The following is a 22,387-nucleotide window of genomic DNA, read 5'->3' as shown; positions in this document are numbered from 1 at the left end:
TCGCAGTTTAATCTTTGGTTATTTTTAAGAGTGACTTTGAAGTTTAGTTTTTATTATTTTAAATGAATGTAGATTAATATTAGTTTTTGTTTTTCTTATTACAATATTAAGGTAATATTTATAATAAGATTTCTGAGTTCTGAAAGCTAATATTATTCATGCAGAGCACTTTATTTTGACAATGCACACTTGCACAAATGCTTTCTCGTGCTATTTCTGTTCATAAATTTGACATAAATCTTGACAGATTACTAAAACTAGTTTAGTAAGTATGCAATATATAGTTTTAGTCTTGCAGTAACTTTTATTAAAGTCTGTGTTCTTTGGTTTCAAATTGGTCTGCATTGTGGACAGTCATGGTTCTAGTTTGTTGGTGATCTAGGTAAACCAAACCAACCAGACTCTATCAGTATCATGACATAAATAATCTGACAGCAGCAGCAACAACAGTCCTATAAATAAATAAAACATTAATCCATAAATGGAGGAAACCATGTTTATTTTGGAGTCAATGCCAAAAACCAAGTTGATCATTTATGAAGTGTTGTGTAAACTGTAAACACTACTGTATATGTTCTTTTAGCCTGATATGAATGCTAACAAGTCAATTACTGCTGTGCTGAATCTGTCTTGGTTTATTTCTTCTCTTCTTCTTTTTTCTTCTTTCTTTTTTCACTCCCAGAAAGATGATGAGAGGCTTTCATTGATATTGTTAAGTTTAGACAGAATCACACAACCATTCAGGAAGTCAGGCCTCTCGTACTGTCACTGCAAACTTGGCACATTTCTCTAGTTTGCCCTCAGTCCCCAAGAACTTGCCTGCCTTTCCCGGTGGCCTCTCTGTCTTTGCGTTCACCATCATTACATTAGCTACATTAGCCACACAACATGCTAAGGGTGAGGATTTTCTTTTTTTGTTGTTGTTGCACAGTGAAAATCAAGAATTACAGTACTCCACTCCAGTTCTCAGTCTTCAGTAGCTCAGATACAGGGAGCGCATAAGGACTCTTGTGTTCACTCTTGCAGCCAACAACTGAACATTTGGTGTGCAACGCCTATGGCTGAGACATTTTAAAGTTAAAGCTGGCAGAAGCTACTCTGGGGACTAAATAAAAATGGCGGACTGTGAAGCAATTGCTGATTTTAAAAAGGCATGTCCGTTCGTCAGCCAGGAGCAGTGCTTATCCTGTTCTGATGCCAAAATCACTGAAAGTGACTGCGAAGAAAACAGGCACCGGTGGTCTCTCTGTGTTGGTGCAAAAAAGGAACGAAGGAAAACACAGAAACAAAAGACAACAACAACAACAACAACAACAACAAACGTCCTCTTACATGGGAATAGCAAATCATTTTCTTCTTAGAGACAGTGCATGGTTGATGAGAATCTATCATTCAAACTGGCTTTCAAATCTTTTATAGATTCATTTATTGTCTCCAAACATTTTTTTATATGTACGTTAGACTTTCTAGTGTTTATCTTATCCGTTATCGACCAAGTGTGTAACATTTGGTAAATGAGGTTTTTTTTTCTTTTTCTAAAGTTAGTTTTTGGCATTTAAAAGACTGACGTTAATTAATATTTGTCCATTTTTAATATAATTATGTTCTTCTGGACGCAAACCAAGTGGAAATAGCTTTGGGTCTAGTGGATTTTGTTTTCAAACATGTCCCCTTTAAAGCATTGCTATTTATCATAGTAATTTATCTTTATCATTACTGTCAGAGTTTAACAAAGGCTTCAGCATGAGGTTTTTTTTTCTTTTGTGCCATCATGCAGGTTCTGCTCTCTCTGGGGGCGTCCCCAGATTATAAGGACCGGCGAGGGCTGACGCCTCTTTACCACACTGTGCTGACAGGGGGCGACACCTCCTGCTGCGAAACACTGCTTTACCATCACGCCAAACTGGGCATCAGGGACGAGAACGGCTGGGATGAAACACATCAGGTAAACACTTTTTAAAAAAAAATAAGTCACCTCAAGCAAATCCAGGACAAAATAAATACAGTTAATCTCCTGTGTTTTCAATAAAAGCGAAAACACCAAATCAACTGTAAAACTTTCTGTTTGAGGATCCTTGAAACAAACTCTTTCAGTCTAATGAGGTCAGTGGCCTGATTTACATCTATTTGGGAGCTGAGATGTGAAAGCACCAGAAAAAGGCGTCTGGACTTTCGGAGCTCATGTTCTTGTTGTTCATATTGCAGAAGTATGCCACATCACTTTTTGTAATGTACCAGTCTACTCTGTGTTCCAGTGTGTGTCTGCGTCAAAACCCATTCATGCCATGAAACACTTCACCTTTCACATCACATCCTACCCATCCTGCTTCAGTGGCCTCATGTAACAGCTGTGAAGTGGACAGGGAAGGCCGCGAGGAAAAATGAAGGTATCAGCTTGTTCATCTCAGTGTGTTCACTGCGTAAGCATCTGTCTCCTCGGCTCTATTTGTCAGACAGGGACTCCAAAAGAAACCGTTGGTGTGTGTGCGTTAAGTATGATTTGACTCATAAATTCAACACTAATAAGATTTTTGGACGAGGCCACTAAAAGAAGCTGCATTTTATTTCATGTCTGACAGATTGAAGATTTTTCTGTTGCATTTGGGTGCCGGGTAATTTCACATCAAGTCAGCCCGCCTCTAGGAATCAGCTGTTACTTTTCCATAATAACTGTTGTACATTCAACGAGAGGATGCTAAACCATGAATATTTTGTGATATAAGGGGGGGGGGTAAAATTTTGCACTCTTTAGTTTGCTATATTTGTCAGTATTTTTGAATACTCAAAATTTCATTAATAGAGGAAAGATCCTCATAACATTTTCTGGGCCAAAACACAAAAAACTGCAACCAAATCGATTTTACATTCACTTCAAGTTCCACAATATCAACCCTAAATCTCATTTTGTTAATCATGACTGAGCGTCAGCATCATGGGATATGTTATAGAGACAGAAAGACATCAAAAACTGCACCAGGCTGTCTTTAAAGCACAATTTTACTTGAAAATAGCAAAACAAATGGAAATGTGTTCAGCTGTGACTCAGCTGTCCTGGTTTGCGTTGAGTACATTAATATATTTACGCACCTTCAGAAAATCTCTCACCTGTTTTGTACACTTTGCCGTCGAAGACAAATATTCTTGCATTTCTATAACTGTGGCTTCATTTCTCTATAATGATGAGATAACAGTTAATGATATGCTTGAATTTTAAATTTAGCCTGTAAAGGTGGCCCAGTGTTATTTGTATAGGATCATCTGTTACAGTGCTATGTACAGAAAAGTGCCATATAAGAACCAGTGGTTTGACCATAAATTAAACAAAAATTAATTAACATTACAAACAAATAAAAAAATCTGAAGAGATAAAATAACCTAGCTTAGGGCTATGATATGTAATAGCTGCAAGATAAATGAGTTGGTTATTTATTTGTATAATAAGTGAAAAATGTTTAAAGCATGTTTGAGACACAGTTGATATTTCAGGCAAAAACGATTTAAAAAGCTTTGACTTCAAGATCAGTGAAGTACATGGATTCTATTATATTATTACATTAAATAAAACAGTTATTCAAAAATACTGTGACTTACATCACATGTACTTTAACATGTTGACTTTTTTCTCACTTTAAATTAAAAAAATAAGTAAATCACGTGGCTCATTGTGTCTGCGTGAATAATGCTGCTCGTTTTTCTAGCAATGACTTTATTACTGTCATACTGTATTGTGTATATTTGTATTGTCAGTGTTTTATTGCCCCTGAGTTTGGAGGTTGTGTTAATTAAATTTGGTGTTACTGCCACCTTTGGCCATCGTCTCCTCTTCACCCTTGCTTGCCCCCCCCGTCTCTCTTTTCTCTCTATTAAACAACCACATAAATCTTTCCTCTTTGACGCCTTGCTTTCGCTCTTTCTTTCGGTTTTACTACCAAACTGTTTTCATTCTCAGGCCTGTCAGAATGGTAACTCCCAGCATCTGGAGCACCTCCTATTCTACGGGGCGGATTCTTCCTCCCAGAATGCCTCTGGAAACACTGCCTTGCACATCTGTGCTTTATACAACAAGGTATTTCACAGAGTACAAATCAAGTATCGCCTTCCCCCGACTGTACCGAAATTTGATGCAATGATCTTTAAAACTGTGTTTTTAAAAAAGATCAACCTGCTTTTGTTTTCATCAACAAACTAAGTAAAAGCAATGATGCCACAGGGGAATGCCAGTAGAGAATCCTGCCCTTTGTATTGCACTTGCATTAAAGATACGTTAATCAATGCTGTTTGTTACAGGAAAGCTGTGCACGAATTCTGCTCTACCGGGGAGCAAATAAAGACACAAAGAATAACAGCGGGCAAACCCCCTTTCAGGTAAATGCTGAGTGTCTGGCTGGGTAATTATGCATGGTGTGGTTTATTGTCTTATTAACTTAGCATAGCATAAAGTATAAAGTGCTAGTGCCTAATTTCACTTCAGGCCAGCACTGTGCTGCAGTGCATACAGATGTCTCAGGTGTTGGAAATGCGCGTGACCCCTAAATATGGATATATATATATATATAAGCTCCAGAAAAGGGAAAACAGCTAATTCAGAAAAGATGTTTCTGTAACACTCGAACACACAAAGAACATGAAAGAAAACATGGAAGAAACATTTTATACTAGTAAAAGCAACAGAACGGTAATAATTTGAGCAAACTGTCTATTTACCTTTGACTTGCACAAGATAAAACCATCATAGATACCTAAGAAAATTACTCCCAAAGAAAAACAAAATATAATTTTAAATTTTATGCATCAGAGATATAGTTTTTATGTAATGATTTTCTATTAATTCTATTTAATAAATAATTATTTATTTCAATTTTATTTACTTTATCAATTTTCATTCTATAATTTTTTTTTAAATTAATATTGCTAATTTCCAATTCCAATATAGTTTAATCTAGTGCTCTGCTTAAGTAGCTTTGCATGATTCATTGTTCAAAAGCATCCTTATTTATCCCACACTAACTTTTAGTACATGCTTAAAACTATAAGATCCCAGGTAGAAAATATTTTTCAGTTTTATTAAGTAATGTGTTGTGCAGACACTGTTATGATTATTAAACTAAGATATTAAGATATTAATTTTACTTAAATTTCCAGGGAAAACACCACCAAAGCTCCTTTGTGCTTAAATATGACTTTTTCTCTGTTATTATGATAATGCTGTGTCACTACTGTGCATTCACACTTCATATCAGAAAATGTGTCGTTAATGAGAGCACTTCACTGAAGAAAGAGGAGGGAAAATGCCCTTCATTTACTTAGACTTATAAATAATAATAAATAAAGTGTTCAATAATTTTTTTCCCTATACTTCTGAAATATCATTATATAATTTTGAGGCTATATTGCTCATCCTAATTAGAGTTATCTTAAACATAAGGAGTGTGTGTGTGTGCGTTTTGTTCATCAGGTGGCTGTTATGTCTGGCCATTTTGAGCTGGGAGAAATAATCAAAAACCACAGAGACACAGATGTGGGTAAGTGCTATAACTGATGTCTGGTCTCAGATTTGTTCTGCAAGGTGTTTTTCTTAAGCTAACACAACACACAGGCTCTCTTACTTAACCTTAAATCAGCAGGACTTCTTTCAGCAGCAAGGGCCAATAGCAATTTAAATACAAAGAAGTAGCATGTGGATGGAGAGTGTAAAGAAACATGCATCACGGTTTGTAGGATGATATGAAAAGAAGAAAGAAATCTCTTCTGTCTCCCCTAGTCCCCTTTGTGGAGTCTCCAAAGTACGCCCCCCAGAGGCGGGAGAGCTCCCGGACGCTGACAATACCTCCTCATCCCTTCCTCAGAGCCAACAGCGACAGCAGCATGAACCTTCCAGACTGGATGGCAGTGCCCAACGCCCCGGGCACCAACATCGTCTCTGTGCAGGTGTCTGTGTTTGTCTCTGTGTGAGGAGGTCAGAGTTCAAATTATCGACACAGGAAACACCTATGGGTCGATTTTGTAACCTTTTCGTTTTTCAGAGAGATTTTTACTGGATGTTTTACTCGTTTTAATTAGAAAGCTCAGATTATTATTATTATTTTTTTTTTTACCAACAATGGAGACAGCAGCTGATAAAACAGCCGTATCTCAAAGCTTAAAACATTTTAGCAACTTGTGTTGTTGAAATGAATGATGCAAAGCACACAGCAAGCATTTCTAAGTGCACAAGTGCATCAAACATAGTTTAATCCATCAGAGCTAGTATTTTTTTCTGCTCCATTCTGCAGGGTTGGTCATGGGATGTGGAGCTTGTTGTCTAATTGGATGGGGATTTATATATGGGTTCTTTAAACTTACTGCTTGCCTGCAAAACACCCATTTCCAACATGATGGAACATGTGCACAATATAACGCAGGGGATGACCTTTATCAACCTCTAGTGGTGAATACTGCTAATTGCAGGGCCTTATCTTCTCACATTTTATATAGTATGTGCTTTGGAGCAGAAGATTAATCACCAGTTCTTATTGTTATCCTCTTTAGGTTTACAGCCCAGAAAAATGTTAAATGTCATTAAAGTAGGTCATATTTGAGATTTCTCACCTTTCCTTCTCTGACCGACAGGGCTACAAGCATACAGGAACCCTGCGGAGCTCCAGCAGTCCCAGGGGGGCACGGACACGCTCTCCTTCCCGTGGGAGGATCGGAGACAAAGAGGACCGGAGCAGGCAGAGTCGGAGACAGGGGTGAGTGGAGGAGTCGGAGGACAAAGTGCTGTTAAACAGGAGCTTTGTTTCCACTTCCTGCAGATTCAGATGGATCAATCGAAGTGCTTTTGAGGCTTTTGTGCTGGGTGACAGATGTTAAACTCTTTTAAGTGGATTATGTCAGTCACGTTCTTAAAGAGCCATGAAAGGAGTTGAATATGGTTCATTTGGTGTAGTATTGTTAGTATTTGTTAGTATTCTCTGAAAATGGAAACTAAGAGTCATTCAGATCAATAATAATTCTGATAATTCAGCCAATTCTTAATTTTTATGTTAAAGAACAAAGTCACACTCAATAGAAATCACACAATGTTTAGGGAACGTTTATAACAGCTCGCTGAAAAGTCATAGAAATAAACACGTAAACTAAACAGTTCAATGGTGACTTTTTCTTTCTTTCTGTAAGATAAAATAGCTAATTTCTCAAAATAATTTTAAGTCACTTGAGTCCCAGAAAGTTTCATTTGATGTACCAAGGGCTCAGTCAGCAGCTCAGTCCTGGCCATAAAATGCTACAGAGGTTCCTGAACCTTAAACTGCAGTTTCAAATCATCCTCCCCTCTCAGGCCTGGCCCAGCCACCACCACGGTTCAAACTGCGGGACAGCGAAGACGCCTGTACAGCGCCGTCCCAGGACGTGTTTTTGTAGCCACTCGATCACATTCTGCACAGGGGGAGAGAGAAATCAGCTTCAACAAGGGGGACAGGGTCAAAGGTGAGTGTAACTCCATTTTCACATCATGTGAAGGTTTGTGTGGCAGACAGTCAAAACATTTTGTCTTCCATGTCAACTCAAAGTTAGTGATGCTGTTTCTCACCTGGTACTTGACACAAAGAGACTGTAAGAAAGCACAAGCTCCACAAGAGGTATCTTTAATAGGCGCACAAGAAAAGCACATTTAAGACATGCAAAGCAACACTGCAGAAACCATTTAACGTAACATGACGTCACATGAGCTCATTTTACCGGAAATCTCTGGGAGTCTGGCATAGCCCCAAAAGTTCCTTCTGATATATAAGCTGCTGACTGTAAGGCTTTAACAAGATCAGAGGTGACAGCTTTTACATTAACATTATTTAGCTAACTGATGACGGATGGCAGATGATGCATCCATCAGAGTATTAGCGGAACCTAATATACTACTGCCTAATCAAGGCTTTATTGATATGTACAACATGCCAAACAAATGACTACAAATACATTCATCAAGGCACAGAACAACACAAGCAAGTTCAATATTTGTTCTTCTTTCAGCTTTTCAGCTTTTGTTATTTGCATCCAGCTTATGTTGCACAGCTTGCAGGATCCAAACAAAACAAAAAAAAGTGGCTACAGTGGCTAAAAATGTGTGTCAGGCTACAGAGTTGGGATTACAGTATCAGCCCTTTGATATCCACTGTAGCTGGGAGTTGGTGAGCGTTCTCAACCAAACTACAGATGGACCTTGAGAAAACAGAGACTTTGAAATGGATGGAACTCCACAACCTTTGGAGAAAAATGAGACATTCACTACAGGCAGGAGGAGCCATCCTCTGGTGACAGTGAAGAAGCCAGAGTTGCTCAGACTTGAATACCTGGAGAACTTTCAGCTGTCGTCCATTAAGGACAATGAATGACTGCAGATAATTTTACTGCAGTCCACCCAAACTTTAAACCGAGATCAAAGTCTTAGAGACATGCAAAAAATATCCATGTTGAAACAGCGGGGGCTACATTTATTTAAGTATTACTCTGAACCAGCGGTCCCCAACTTATTTTGCTACACGGACCAGTATAATGTCAGACAATATCTTCACGGATCGGCCTTTGACGTGTTTGCGGATAAATACAACAAAATAAAATGATATGGGCAACACAAAAACTGTGGTGTTTTGTAAATATAATAATAAATGCGAATTCACTGTGTAATTGTGTAACTTCATTAGCAGCGCCCTCCTGAAAATGTGCCAACAACATTGAGAGTAACATCCTCCCCTCAGCCCTTTAACGCTCCCTGGACGCTATGGTAACATGTAAATATTTCTTTCAAAATAAGACACACAACTACAACGACCCAGGGAGTTAACGATAAAAACCCTGAAAACCATAAACCTCACACCCGAGCTTTAACTTGTGCGGCCCGGTACCAAACGACTCACGGATCGGCCCGGGGGTTGGGGACCGCTGCTCTAAACTATTACATAAACCTAACCAAGTCAGTTTAATGATAATTAAGTTAATTTTAAACGATTGAATTGTTTAAATAAAACAAATGAAGTGTAAAAATCTGTCAGGTGTACGACTCAAACTGTGTCTGTGGTGTGACGGGTGATACGATTCACTCCCCCGGTAACCCTTACATCCTCCAAATGTGGACTTTTTTGACCTTTAAAAGTCAAAAATAATAAGTTCATATACTTGAACATGCACAGACAGATTCATGAACAACACCAGATTCATGTCCAGAAACACAAATCGATAGATTTAAGGGCGTGACTGTTTCGCGAACTGCCGTGAAACCTTCAAGGACTGCCTGACAAAGAGCTCGATAGCGTGTTGCAGCAAAGACAAAATCTGCGGCTGGCGAATGCAATGCTCCGACTTTGCCCAGAGATGAGCTCATTTCCTCATCAAAGTATGGCTTTATAAATAACTGCTTATAAGTGTTTTTTGCTTTGAGCCGTGAGTGTTTTATAAATGAGGGCCCTGCTGTAAAGGCAGCTTCTCTGTCTCGTGGGCCAAATCCAAATCCAGTCCACAGTGTCGTCAGATGAGTTTGTTAGATGGTCATGTCCTGACATGAGTGTAAGGTCTCTATATATGTTTGTATTTAATGTCTGCAGGTATGAATATGTGTGTGTTTGTGAGTGAGTCTAAGGTGTCGCCAGGTATGTATGTCTTGGTGAGTATGTAGGAGGTTTGCATGTCCGTGTGTGTCCACATTTATTTTTTTTCAGTCTGTACTTGTTGTCTTTTTGTGTGCGTTCATTTCTCATCGATGTGTCTGTGTGTGTTTGTATTGGTTGTGTCACCTTTTTTTTCTTAACATATTTCTCTTCCCTGTCCCCGTCTTTAGTACTGAGTGTTGGCGAGGGCGGTTACTGGGAGGGGACGGTCAGAGGTCGCACGGGATGGTTTCCCTCTGACTGTGTGGAGGAAGTGATGCTTCGAAGCCAAGACAACCGATCAGGTGAGGACCACCAGCTGTGGCGCACACTCACAAATGCACAGGAGGAAAAAAGTGCTGAGAAAACATTTCAGTTTTGCATTTACCCTCCCTGAGTATACAGCTTATTTGTATTTGAAACCTTTGTTTTGTGATCCGTTACTAGATCAAAAACTTATGGTGTTGAATTTTAAGGGTGGTTTGTAGAACATTTAGCATCATAAGCATGGGATTTTTCAATTTTAGGGCTATTTTTAGATTATTGGTAAATATGAATCATCACATGCATCATATGGTCTCCGTTTGTGTTTTCCATCCTGTTTTATTTGGAAGGTTAGTTCCTCAAGCAGTTTGCGTCCGCCTTTTCTTCTTTTTTGCAACAGCCTGTGCCTTATATTTTGTGTATTTAGTCTGTTTGTTCCCTTCTTGTCTGCATCACCTTTGTATGCTCGCTCCCTGCCATTGTTAAAATAACCACATTAACATTTAGCTCAAAGCACCACCATCTGCAGATTGACGGAGAGTCCGCTTACAATGCCTTAGTTCTTGTTTAACACTTTCTTCTTATACACCATATCCTATTTTAAGTGGTAAATAAAATGTTTTTTTTCTTTCACCTTATGCAAGACCAGCTCAATTTTTCACTTTGACTATAATCACCAATGTGATAGACATGCTTTTTTAGGGAAATATTCAATATAGTTAAAGAAGAACTAAGAGACCACAAAACGCAACAGCTAACACTATCAGCATGTAGTGGTAAGTATGATATGTAGTAGATATGGTTCCCATCTTCACCTTTGTTTATCATGCTTATGCTGTGCTGATTTATTTTAATGGTAATGACATTTAATTGTTATACAAGACACAATTAACAAGATCCACATTAACACCACAAAATAACAAAGGTGTATAAAACATGAGCAGAGAGAATGACATTACAGTAATCTTATCAAGAGGTGACCAGGAAGTGAAGCACAGAACATGTGGACAGAACAGTTAGCTATAGAAACAACATGTTTTAGCATGCTAACATTTATTGATTAACAATTCATACGACTGGATGCTCTAGTTAAACAGGTTTGTGGGAAGTATGTCAAAAAATGACTTAAAAATTTGACTCTGACCTTGAAATGATGATCAGACAAACAACACACTGGTTAACAGGATTTATCAAAGTGTGAATAAACAATATTCCTTCAAGTAAAGAGGTCGGTCAAACTTTTTTACTTTCTTTCTTTTCTGTTTCTGCCTATATGAGCTCAACCAATTTGACAAGTCTTGTAGCAAAAGTGAAAGATTTTCCAAGTACTTGTTTTATCTTGAACCCAGCCTCCTGGTCAAAAGTCAGTATTAGTCCCTAACACAGATTTCTGTCACTGTTTTACTGTACAGAACTACAAATGACATTTCAGGACACTTACATGAGTGTTTTTTAGATGACAGGAAACAAATGACTACTTAAAAATTAAAGCAGACTTTTTTCCTGCCACACACTGTATGTATGATGTATTGGTATATGCCTATATTAGCGTGGTCAAAGTTTTAAGAGTTGAGTTTTCCGACTCTTGCCTTTGTATCTTACTATAGTGATCATAGTGTATATATGTATATATCTATCTGGTGTACAAATCTGTATGTAACCTATTTCTGTGGGCGTGTGGGCCCATCTCAAAACTCAAAGCATTTATTATAGGTCCCAGTTCTTTAGATTTTCGTATTCATCAGTCGCCTGCAAATGCGATGTTATGGTCTCGGTTTGTGTTTATTTCACGTCCTATTCAACAGTCACGGTTTTCACTAGTAAGGTTAAGGGTTAAATATAAGGTTAAGCCAATCAGAAGAGCTAAAATGGCTTGTTACAGACAGAAGTGAAATTTAAATGGAAATAAGCATAATAAGTTCCCGTTAATTTCTTTAACCTACTCATTAAATTCATTCATACAATTGCTTTTACACCAGTCAGTTAGTCAGCTAATTATTTCATGATTAATATGCATATTTATTTTAGCTTACAGGTGACTTGGGGACAAAAATCCAGAGAGATGGCTCCATATTATTACAGTATTAGCAGTTATGTAATGAAACTGCAAATGTATTTAATATAGGTCAAACTATTCTGATGTCTGTGTGATTTCATGTTTCACAGAGAGCCGCGGAGAGCGTGCCAAAAGACTGTTCCGCCATTACACTGTGGGATCCTACGACAGCTTTGACGCTCCCAGGTAAGAGCTGCCATGCATCTAGCTGTTACTGATACCTGAGCTGAGCAGCTGCCAGTTTCATCAAAAGACACAGTGGTGTGCACAGATTCATTAAGCAGCAGGGGCACAGACAAACGCCTCCTAGCCACTCACAGGACAAGAGGAAGGGTTCGTTTACGGTGAGGTCACATCACAGTGGTACCCCACCTAACAGAGGGGCATTTGAGTTGAACACAAAAGCACTTTGGGGCACTTGGATTGACAAAAGAGGCGTTTAGATGCTCCAGCTGCTTGTTAAGTGTGACCAGAATGATGCAAGAAAGTGTCCCATTGTGGATAAATAAAGGTTTAAACATGACTACCGCTGTTTTCTACCACTGGCCTCTGAGCAGCTCAGCTCAGGAAATGAGGGGTTATGTACTTTGCTAAAGAGCATGATGTGTCTCGTCAGTCCTCCCAGGGGGCACTGAGAGCTGACAGCCTTTTCATTATGACGCTGCTGCTTCACTGTTTAGACATACCGCACATGTTGGCAGGGGATTTGTTTGTATCGTAACATACTGTATCCATCTACCCAGATGATTCATAAGTTCCAGTGATACTTTGATGATGTGATGTGTTGTGAGTGATTCATGCAGCAGGATGACGATGTGTGACGGTTCGCTGCCTCCAGTCTAGAAGCTGATCTGCCTGCTGCTGAAGTTATCCTCCAGGCAGAGGTGTACCAGTTGTGTTTTGACTAGCAGGTTTTGCTGAATTTAACCTGTGCTGAGAGGTAAATTTGTGTCATATCAGGATTTTAGAGTAAGCTTCGTCTTTTTGATGTCTGCTTTTTGCCTCCAAGCTGCAGAGCTGCTTTGCTAGGTTGCAGATTTCAGGGTGGGCTGAACTTGTTGGTGCTTTTAGTGCACTTCGGTGACTAATACATCTGAAATTTCTTTGTGTTGACCGGAGTTATGAAATCACCAGATGATCATTACTGCCCCCGATGACCACGCAAGCTGAAGTAATGCATATGTATTAATGTTCTGTGGGACCGGCCAGAAATAATCTCAGAACAACAGCTGAGATCTTTAACTTTTGACAGAAGATTATTGTACTTTTCTGCGTTAATAGAGCTAGTCATCCACCCACTGTGACTTAATCAGCATCCGCTTTTACTCAGTGTTCGTTCTTAAAGGGCACCTTCACAGATGCAACAACTCGCCTGAGTTGAGTTGAAACTGTGGATATTTCAGTCAGTTACCTCATGCATGCTTCTAAGTAGCTTTTTGGACCCTGAAGTGATGATATTTAAACGAGGGAATGCCAGGAGGCTTGTTGAGCAGGCCCTAGTATATGGGTGCTAATCAGTGAGTAACTAAGTAACAGACTAATATAAAAAAAAAAAGAATTTCACTTACCAAAACTGGAGATAAATATCTTTGATAAGCTGTGGCACACAGTAAACCAATCCTAAAATAGAAGGTGGAAAGATCCAGTTTAGTGACTCATATTGGTGGAGGTGAGGTCTTTCTATTAGCTATAGCTTCCTTGTTCAGCACACTAACTTTAAGCCTAACCCCCAGCCTTTAAGGTTTTTTGGATAAATACAACAAAATAAAACCAGTACCGGTACCAAAAAAAGAAGATTTATTCATAACACACAGAAAAGACCCAGGGAAACCGAGTTAATGATAAAAACTATAAAAAATAACGATAAAAACCGATGAAAACCCTGAAAACCATAAATTTCACACCCGAGCCTCAACTCTCACAGCCCGGTACCAAACGACTCACGGACTGGTACTGGGGTTGGGGACTGCTGCTGTAAAGTTTAGCTTTTTAACAAGGGAGTCTATGGGGACTCACTTTTGGAGCCGCCCTCAAGTGGCCATTAGAGGAAGTGCAGTTTTTTGCAATAGGCGTGATTTTGTAGCCTTCGAGGCTCCCACTAGTTTAATATTCTGGTCTGTAAAAGCACAAGTCTGAAACCGACGTCTTCCCATTAACTCGTCATTCACTGTGTGTCACAGCATCACGGTGAATTGGTTTCAGGCAAACTCTTTTCAGTGTCCAGAACTCGTACTCAACAAAGACGTATAAATAAAGCTATTATCAGTTAGATTATTCATTATTTATGTGAAGCCATGCCTCTTCTATCATTTTCACACTCATCATTATTCGTCTTGATTCCTCAACTTTAACCAAAAGGCCTACATTTGCTCTGACTGTGCTTCTCTCGCATACGCACGTTATCATTTATTATTAACAGGCTTTTCATCAACAGTGACATTTCATGGAAGCGACACACTCAGCAGTGCAAACTCAAACACATATGTTTGTACACACACACACACACTCTATAGCACACACACATCATGGATAATTAAAGGCGCGTTGTAGCAGAGATGCTGGTTTGGCCAGGCAGGCAGGCATGGCTGACTCAGAGCCGCCCTCACATGGGCCCACTTTCACAGCCTTTATCACTACATGTAATATCGCACCTATTCCTCCTTATATCCCTCTATATTTGGCCGTGTCTCCTGACCATCTCTGCATCCCTCCTTCGCTTTCTATTTATCACTGCATTGCTAACCCCCCTGTACTTTTTAATTTTCTTTCTATCACCCTCTCCTCCCTGTGGTGTCTCCATCTGGAGGTCAGACAGTGAAGGGCACTCAAATGGGAGCGGAGAGTTATCGAGGGGGAAGAAGTGCTCGGACAAAGGAAGACAGGAATTTCGTGTTCACAAATAGGTGGCAAGAGACATGAACTGTGTTTTATGGAAGCAACAGGAGGTATGAGGAGGAAAAAGTTTACCCTTTGGCTTACTTTAAGTTTCTTCATCCTGATTGGAATGACCAAAGCGAGACAGCATCTTGTTTATGACGTTGAAAGAAATTTCACCGATAAATTCTTTATCTTTAAAAAATGGACATTTTGGCTCTTGTATAGCTCGGGCTGGCAATAAAAAGTCGAAGAACTTGTGTGCTAGAGAAGTAATTTTGAATGGACGAGTTCCTATTTTTGCCCCACTCTGACCAAAAGAAACAAACAACAACTTGAATTATTTGTACTGACTTTGAAGTAAATTCTCTCTTTGTAAAGTTTTCAAAAGCTTTACTTTCTCTAATACAGGATTTGTTTTGCGGACTGGAATGCCTGAGGCTAGCTTTGCAAATTGCAATGATATTCCTTTTCAACATACTGGCTCATCTCTTAGACACATCTTTGTAACTCCATCTTTATGTCTGTCAATTCTCCTGTTGAAACCTGGATATTCTTCGTAGCCTGACTTGGACAGAATGAGATAAACTGTGCCACTGTAGCAAAACCTGCCATCCTAAACCCACCAGTAGTACCATATCACCCCATTAGAGCACTTCGCTCTCGCACTGCAGGCTTTTCAGGCCCCTCTTCTGTGGAACCAGCTTCCAGTTTGGATTCGGGAAACAGACACTATCTCTACTTTTAAGATTAGGCTTAAAACTTTCCTTTTTGCTAAAGCATGTAGTTAGGGCTGGACCAGGTGACCCTGAATCCTGCAATAGGTATAGGCTGCTGGGGGATTCCCATGATGCATTGAGTTTTTCCTTTTCAGTCACCTTTCTCACTCATTATGTGTTAATAGACCTCTCTGCATTGAATCATACCTGTTATTAATCTCTGTCTCTCTTCTACAGCATGTCTTTATCCTGTCTTCCTTCTCTCACCCCAACCGGTCGCAGCAGATGGCCCCGCCCCTCCCTGAGCCTGGCTCTTTCTTCCTGTTAAAAGGGAGTTTTTCCTTCCCACTGTCGCCAAAGTGCTTGCTCATAAGGGGTCATATGATTGTTGGGTTTTTCTCTGTATGCATCATTATTGGGTCTCCCTTACAATATAAAGTGCCTTAAGGCGACTGTTGTTGTGATTTGGTGCTATATAAATAAAATTGAACTGAATTGAATTGAACCAGTCAGCAAGGCATAATGCTTTGCCTCAGTTTTAAGGTATGATAGTTATAGCAAAAAGATCAAGTTCAATTTAGTTTTATTTATAAAGTGCCAAATCACAAAAACAGTTGCTGTTTTATATTTTAATGTAAAGACCCTACAATAACAATGAAAGGGCCCTCTATGAGCAAGCACTTGGTGACAGTGGGAAGAAAAAACTCACTTTTAACAGGAAACCTCCAGCAGAGCCAGGATCAGGAAGGGGCAGCTGTCTGTTGTGACCGTGTGGGGGTGACAGAAGGGAGACAAGACCGAGTAAGAAGACTGAGATCAAAAATAATAATAATGAGTAAAGGCAAAGTGGTGTTTAAACGCATTAATTTATGTGATCAAGATCAAAAAATCTCGGTGACGAATGAGAAATGTGTATATCTCCGATGCCACTCAACTTTTGATATATATATTCCTAAATTCCTCTAAATAATTCCACATGTATCTTTTGTTTTTTTTCTTTTCGGACCTTGGTATAACGATCTTCAATATCCAAATTTAGCACAGTCAAAACAAGAAATGTGTGAACGTTTGATTGCTACCATCATCATCACAGCACACATATTTTCAGCAGCGTCATTGCTGCTCTGTAATGAGCTGCATCCAATTAATTAAAGAAGCGTGCACACAGGAAGAGACTAGCAGCGATGTCGCAACCAGATAGTGTGGCGTGGCAATGAAATTCAGCAACAGGCAAAATTTGAAAGAAAGAAGGAAAAAGTAAATTCTTTTAATTGTAATATTTTTTAAATATTACCATAAACTAGCTGCATTAAATTTTTAATAATTACTTTGTTGTCGGTGTCTGCTGAAAACACCTGTGTAAATTTGTTCATTCGTTGTTGACTTTGGTGAATGTGTTTATGTTTTCTCAAAGTGATTAAAAGGTTTTTGCACATAATCACGTCAGGTATATGATTCGTTTGGGCACTTGTTTATTTGTCTGTTTTGCAGGATTGTTACGATATCTGGATTGTAATCAAAATTTGTATCAGAAGTCAGTTTAGATTCATTGATTTGTTTGATTAAATGTAAAAGTGGAAAAACTGAACATTTTACATATCATACTGAAATAAGAACAACTGGGAGACATCATGTTGATGTTCTCAATATAATCCAGATCCAGACATCCATCTGGACCCAAACTCAGCCTCTCTCAGGCTGTACAGAAAGACAAGCAAGAAGAGTGAGTTGAGCTCACTCAGCCATCCCATTCTTTCAAAAGGATTTCCTTAACATGAGAAGACACTGCATATATCTGAATCTGCACATGAACCCAAGTGCATATAGCAACTTGTGTATTGTTTTAAAGCATTTTTATTAACTCTGCTACTGTATTTAGGCTGCCTTTGCTACATGCTTAACTTTAAACTGGCTTTAAAATCTTTAAAAGCCCCTACACTTGGGCTCTCAGTGAAAGAGATGAAAGCTAAACTGGCAGATCATTAGCTCTCAGTGTCATTATCACAGATGCACTGAGCAACTGCACACAATCTGTGCATGAGACTCGTCTTTTGGGCCAACAGCGGGTCAAATAAGGACGAGCGGCGCACAGAGAACATCCCGTTAAACGCTCTTGTGGTGGTTTGTCATGTCTTGTTAAGAACATGCTTTGCTGTAGATAAACTGCACACACACGTACACACACACAGGATAACAGAGGACAGACTGACAGGCTGAAAAACAAAAACACATGATCATGTGGACCTTCTGTCAACATTTGCTTCCTGCCCCACCTCTCCCCCTCTCTTCCTCTCTCTCTCTCTCCCTCATCACACATGCATGGACACACATATTATACACACAAATTCACAGTGGTATGGCCTGACATGCACGGAGAGTAACAAATGGGCAGGCATGCGAGAAAAGAGAGGATAAGAGCTGTGATCGTCCTTGGATGCAGGAGGGAGGCAAGAGGATGAGAGAGAAAGGGACTGAGCAAACGTAGATAGAGAGAGAGAGAGAAGGAAGGAGGGAGGGAGGGAGGGTAAGACGGCATAACAACTACGACATACGTGGACGGAGCCTCTGACTAAGAGATGATGTGAGTGCCTATTTGGGAGAATCTGTACCTCTCCTCTCTCTTTCTCTCCCCCTCCTCCTCCTCCTCTTCCTCTTCCTTCTTCCGCCACTCATCCACCAGCTGTTTCTCTGTCCTCTCTCCGCTTCCTGTCTGCATCGATGCCCACCCACCCCCGTTTGCAAGACCCTCTCATTCATGCTTCGTTTACAGCAAATGTGAGGAGAGGGTGGGGGTGGGGGGGGGGGGGGGACGCATGTTTGAGTGTGTGCATGGTTTATGTGAGGTATGTGTGTGTGTGTGCATGTTAGAGGCAGCAAAGAATAGAAGAAGAAAAAAAAACAGGGGGTGGGTGAGGTTAGTTAAGTGTGATTTATAGGCATGCGGGGTCAATAACAGCAGGAGGACAGCAGAAGAGGCTCCAGGACAAACTGTACAAAGTCAGATTTATTTTTATTACACACACAAGCCAAGCGGATTCTTTACATTTTTAAAAAATTGTGTAATGTTAGATAATTTAATTTGCCTTATCTTTTCATATCGTGTCTAACAATGGTAATACCTTTTTCAGTAATGTGAGAGGCCTCTGTCATTCCCTCGATAGCAGACTTATCAGAGTCACATCCATTTTTATGAATGGGAAATCATGACAGTGATAAATAGGCAGAGTGAATACTATACATATAAACTATAGGAAGTGGAGGAGTGAGGGGAAGTGTGTGAAGGGGAAGAGTGTGTACGTGTTTTTGGGGGCTGTGTGTGAGTTAACTGCATGAATGCTGCCATGCCTGGACTGTATGTGTGTGTTTGTGTGTGCATGAAGCCCCCCCCCCCCCCCCCCCGCGGAGAAACCCAATCACCTCTCTTTCTCGCTCTCTTCCTAAATGCCCTCAGTTCTCTCTTTCTCTCTCTCTCTCCCTTTCTCTTTTTAAGCCACCTTATTCTCCTTCCTCTCCCCCTCCTTCTCTTTTCTCTCCCTCTCTCTCTCTCTCTCGCTCTGTGTCGCAGTCACAGCGAACCATCTCCATCCCTCACTCTCTCTCCCATTCCTCCTCTCTCTCTGTCTTAAGTATGAAGGGGCTGGGAGTGCTCGGCCCTCTCCCTCTCCCTTTCCCTTCTTCCATTTCTCTCTCCTCCTCTTCCTCCTCCTCTCCTTCTCCTCCTCTCTCGCGGCTCGCGCTCTCTACTGTCTCGCTGGAAGACGAGAAGGAGAAGGAGCAGGAGAAGGAGGAGGAGGAGAGGGAGGGGAGGAAATGGCGATGGGGGCATGCGGCGAGGAGGATCTCTCCCTCTCCCTCTCCCTCTCTTCTTCCTGGCCATCGCTCGGCCCTGTGAATAGGAGCGTCTGGTTCATTTACAGGTACCTGCCATGGCTTTTTATACCCCCCCTACCCTCCGCTTCCTGCCTCTCTTTCCCCCCCTCTTCCTCCAGTTGCCGGGGGGGAGGAGATGGAGGGGCAGAGGGAGGGATGCATGCATGTGGACATCATGGATGGCAGGGCAGGATCGATTAGATAGACTGACAGATGTTGATGTTACAAAGCATGCCTGCAGACAGATGTTTGTGATTCAGCGTGCCTGAGTGTGAATGTGTGTGATGCATGTGTGTGAAGACGGACGAGTGCTGCTGCTGCACAGCCCGGTGTATGAGCAGTGCAGTCGTTCTGTGTTTCGCTGTATGAACATGTGTGTGTCATCTTCTTTCTCTCTGCTTTGAATCGCTCTCTGTTCTCTCAACTGTTCCTTTGCAATGCTGCACCGGGAGAAGTGACGCTTGCTGCTTTTACTGACGTGCAGATTGATAGCGTGTTTGTTTGCGTGCATGCATGCCAATGTCTGTGTGTTTGTATGTGTGTGCGCGCTCTGGATAGATGGATGGCATGTTTGCTGCTGTCCATCTAAGACAAAAAAAAAAAAAGGTAAATGGCAAGCAAATTACCCCCCCGTCCCCCCATATTGGCTGGTTGATTGTATATGTTCTTGTGTCCTGTTTGCTGTGTGGCGTGTTTCTGTATGTTTACCAGAAAGTACGTACATGTGTCCGTGTGTGAGAGAGATAAAAAAGGGGGGACTGCCGACAGAAAGGAAACAGCGCATGGTGAGGGAGTTTTAAGGATGCAGCATGCATTACAAGTTCCAGCTTCTCTCTGACACCTCTATGGAAGCCTGCTTGGCCAAACCTGTTTAATGCCTTGGCTTCCTACCTATGCAGCATGAGACACACTCTACACTGTGCTGCATTGTCCAGCTCAATCGCTTTCTGATGACAACACTGTGTCCCGGGTCAGTGGCTGGATCCTCTGAGCGATGCAGTGCACAGAGGTGTATCTGAGCACCTGAACCTCTTCCTCCTCATTAAATGAGACGGCAGAAGCTCACAGTCTGAAACCTGTGTTGTGTTCAGGTATCAACTTGAGAAGAAAACAATCTCCAAAAACTAAAAAAAAAAAAGAAAAGTGGAGATTTAATCAGGGATACGTTTAATTAAATCCGCTCACAGGTTTGACAAGCACACATAACTTGGAAATAATGTTAAGATTTTTCTGTAATTCTCTAACATGACCAGACTGCTAACAACAAGTGTTCATGGCTGGCTTCTGTCATTGGGACACTGAACCAAATTCCTTGTGTACATCTGATTGGTAATTATCTGAATAGTAAAACTTGCTTGAGCAGTTTGTTGACCAGTATGGTGAAAGATTCCAAAGATGAGTAAAATTAGGCTGCATTTGCAGTAGCTTTTAAATGGGCAGGTTTTTTTTATTGATGTCCAAAGAGGTCCAAAAAAATTTGGACTGGAGTACAGTGAATGTGAAGTTGATGTCATCCTTGAAGACAGCCTAGAGTCGTTAGGAGCTGTCTGGATGGGAAGCAGCCTCACACACACACACACACACACACACACACACACACACACACACACACAGTCACATGTCGATAAACTAAGTAAGTGACTTTTGATCGCACTCATCTTCCACTGACTAACTTTTAATTAAAAATGTAAATAATTTAAACTGTTTGGTTCTTAAACTTTTGATACAATATTCCACATTTCTCTGCATTTTTTATTTTTATTTATTTTATTTTTATTTTTTTATATTCCCAAATACTGATTGATTAATAGCTCTGGGTTTGGGCACTCATAATGCATCATTTGTTTTCAGAAAAAAAAAGCCTCAACTTTCAGAGCTTATTCATAGGGGTATATCATAGATGTAACACTTCTTGAAGGATCTTTTTCTGTAGTGTTACCTCTCTTCTAAAACTTGAACAAATCTATGAAAACTTTGTGATCAGTCATCTATTTTTTGGCCATTTGTAAAGATGCCATATTTAAGCTGCTTTAACGTCTGCAAGCCACTTTGCAACCCTCTCCGCTGCTTCTCCTTATCATTGCTATAATCACATCTGTTGTCATCAGTGCCTCCTCTCTTCTGTTCTCTGGTCTCACTGCAGCTGCTGCTTTTGAAGATTACAGCCATGCCACTTAATATAAAGGACTGCAGATGAAATAAAAACCACCTTTTGACTATAAACCTTTTCAGTAAAGAAACAAGTTACCTGCACATAAGTCAATGACTTGTTGCTTATGTTGTATGTCGAGACAGAGCAAGTTAACCCAGCATCAGTCTGATGTCTGTGTGCATTTAACAGTTCTGACAGGTCATATTTTATAGAAAATGTGCTACGCTGTGCAATTCTATGGATGAATGCGATTTTTGCTACTGCTCATTCCTACCTTATTTTTTTGGTAATTATGCCTATTGCCGTATTGCGTGCAAAGTCATTAACTTGGTCCTTCATTTGAGATCTGTGCTGGGTAGCAGAAATGGACAGAAACGGATGAGAATAACAAAGAGACACAGCCTTGGCACAGATAGAGAGGCTCTCACAGCTTGTAGAGTACCATGCACTCAATGGACTGAGAGAAAAAGATCAAGAGGGGGAAATGTGATTAGAAAAAAAAGTTACTGTATGATTAGAAGTTTGGAGAACAAGGGCAAGAAGCCAATATTGAGAGCTTTATGGAAAGGCCGTCAGGATGGAAAAATGTAAAATAAGGAAAAAGCCAGTAAAGAGAAAAAGAGAGCGGGATGAACAGATGGAGTGGGTTGGGACTATTTTGGTGCACGGTGGGATTATCAGCAAGTGGTTACAGTATGTTACAGCTGAAACGTGTTTTATGTATATACCTCTCTGACTCACTTGGTGACTGAGCGGTTGCTTGTATGGCCTTTTCATTCATAACAACAAGCTTCGCATACCTCTGAGGTGGTGGTGGACCTTAGATTGTCTCATA

At 40.4% G+C, this 22,387-nt stretch overlaps 1 protein-coding gene across 5 annotated transcripts in view; it reads left to right on the top strand.

Annotated features, from left to right (window-relative positions):
* The window catches only part of shank1 (SH3 and multiple ankyrin repeat domains 1), a 115,197-nt gene that overhangs the window by 71,092 nt on the left and 21,718 nt on the right, over positions 1–22,387 (top strand). For all 5 annotated transcript variants that reach the window (XM_040043640.1, XM_040043632.1, XM_040043623.1 and 2 more), the window contains exons 7-15: positions 1,778–1,945; positions 3,950–4,066; positions 4,288–4,365; positions 5,456–5,522; positions 5,762–5,928; positions 6,610–6,731; positions 7,319–7,467; positions 9,809–9,922; positions 12,048–12,123. In XM_040043640.1, coding sequence (XP_039899574.1) covers positions 1,778–1,945; positions 3,950–4,066; positions 4,288–4,365; positions 5,456–5,522; positions 5,762–5,928; positions 6,610–6,731; positions 7,319–7,467; positions 9,809–9,922; positions 12,048–12,123 — 1,058 coding nt within the window. The remainder of the gene's footprint in view (positions 1–1,777; positions 1,946–3,949; positions 4,067–4,287; positions 4,366–5,455; positions 5,523–5,761; positions 5,929–6,609; positions 6,732–7,318; positions 7,468–9,808; positions 9,923–12,047; positions 12,124–22,387) is intronic.

This window comes from Simochromis diagramma, unplaced genomic scaffold (genome assembly GCF_900408965.1).
Source record: "Simochromis diagramma unplaced genomic scaffold, fSimDia1.1 OVJJ01000321.1, whole genome shotgun sequence".
Classification (NCBI taxonomy): Eukaryota; Metazoa; Chordata; class Actinopteri; order Cichliformes; family Cichlidae; genus Simochromis; species Simochromis diagramma.
Note: the sequence above shows the minus strand (reverse complement) of the source record. Positions and strands in the feature narration are given on the sequence as shown.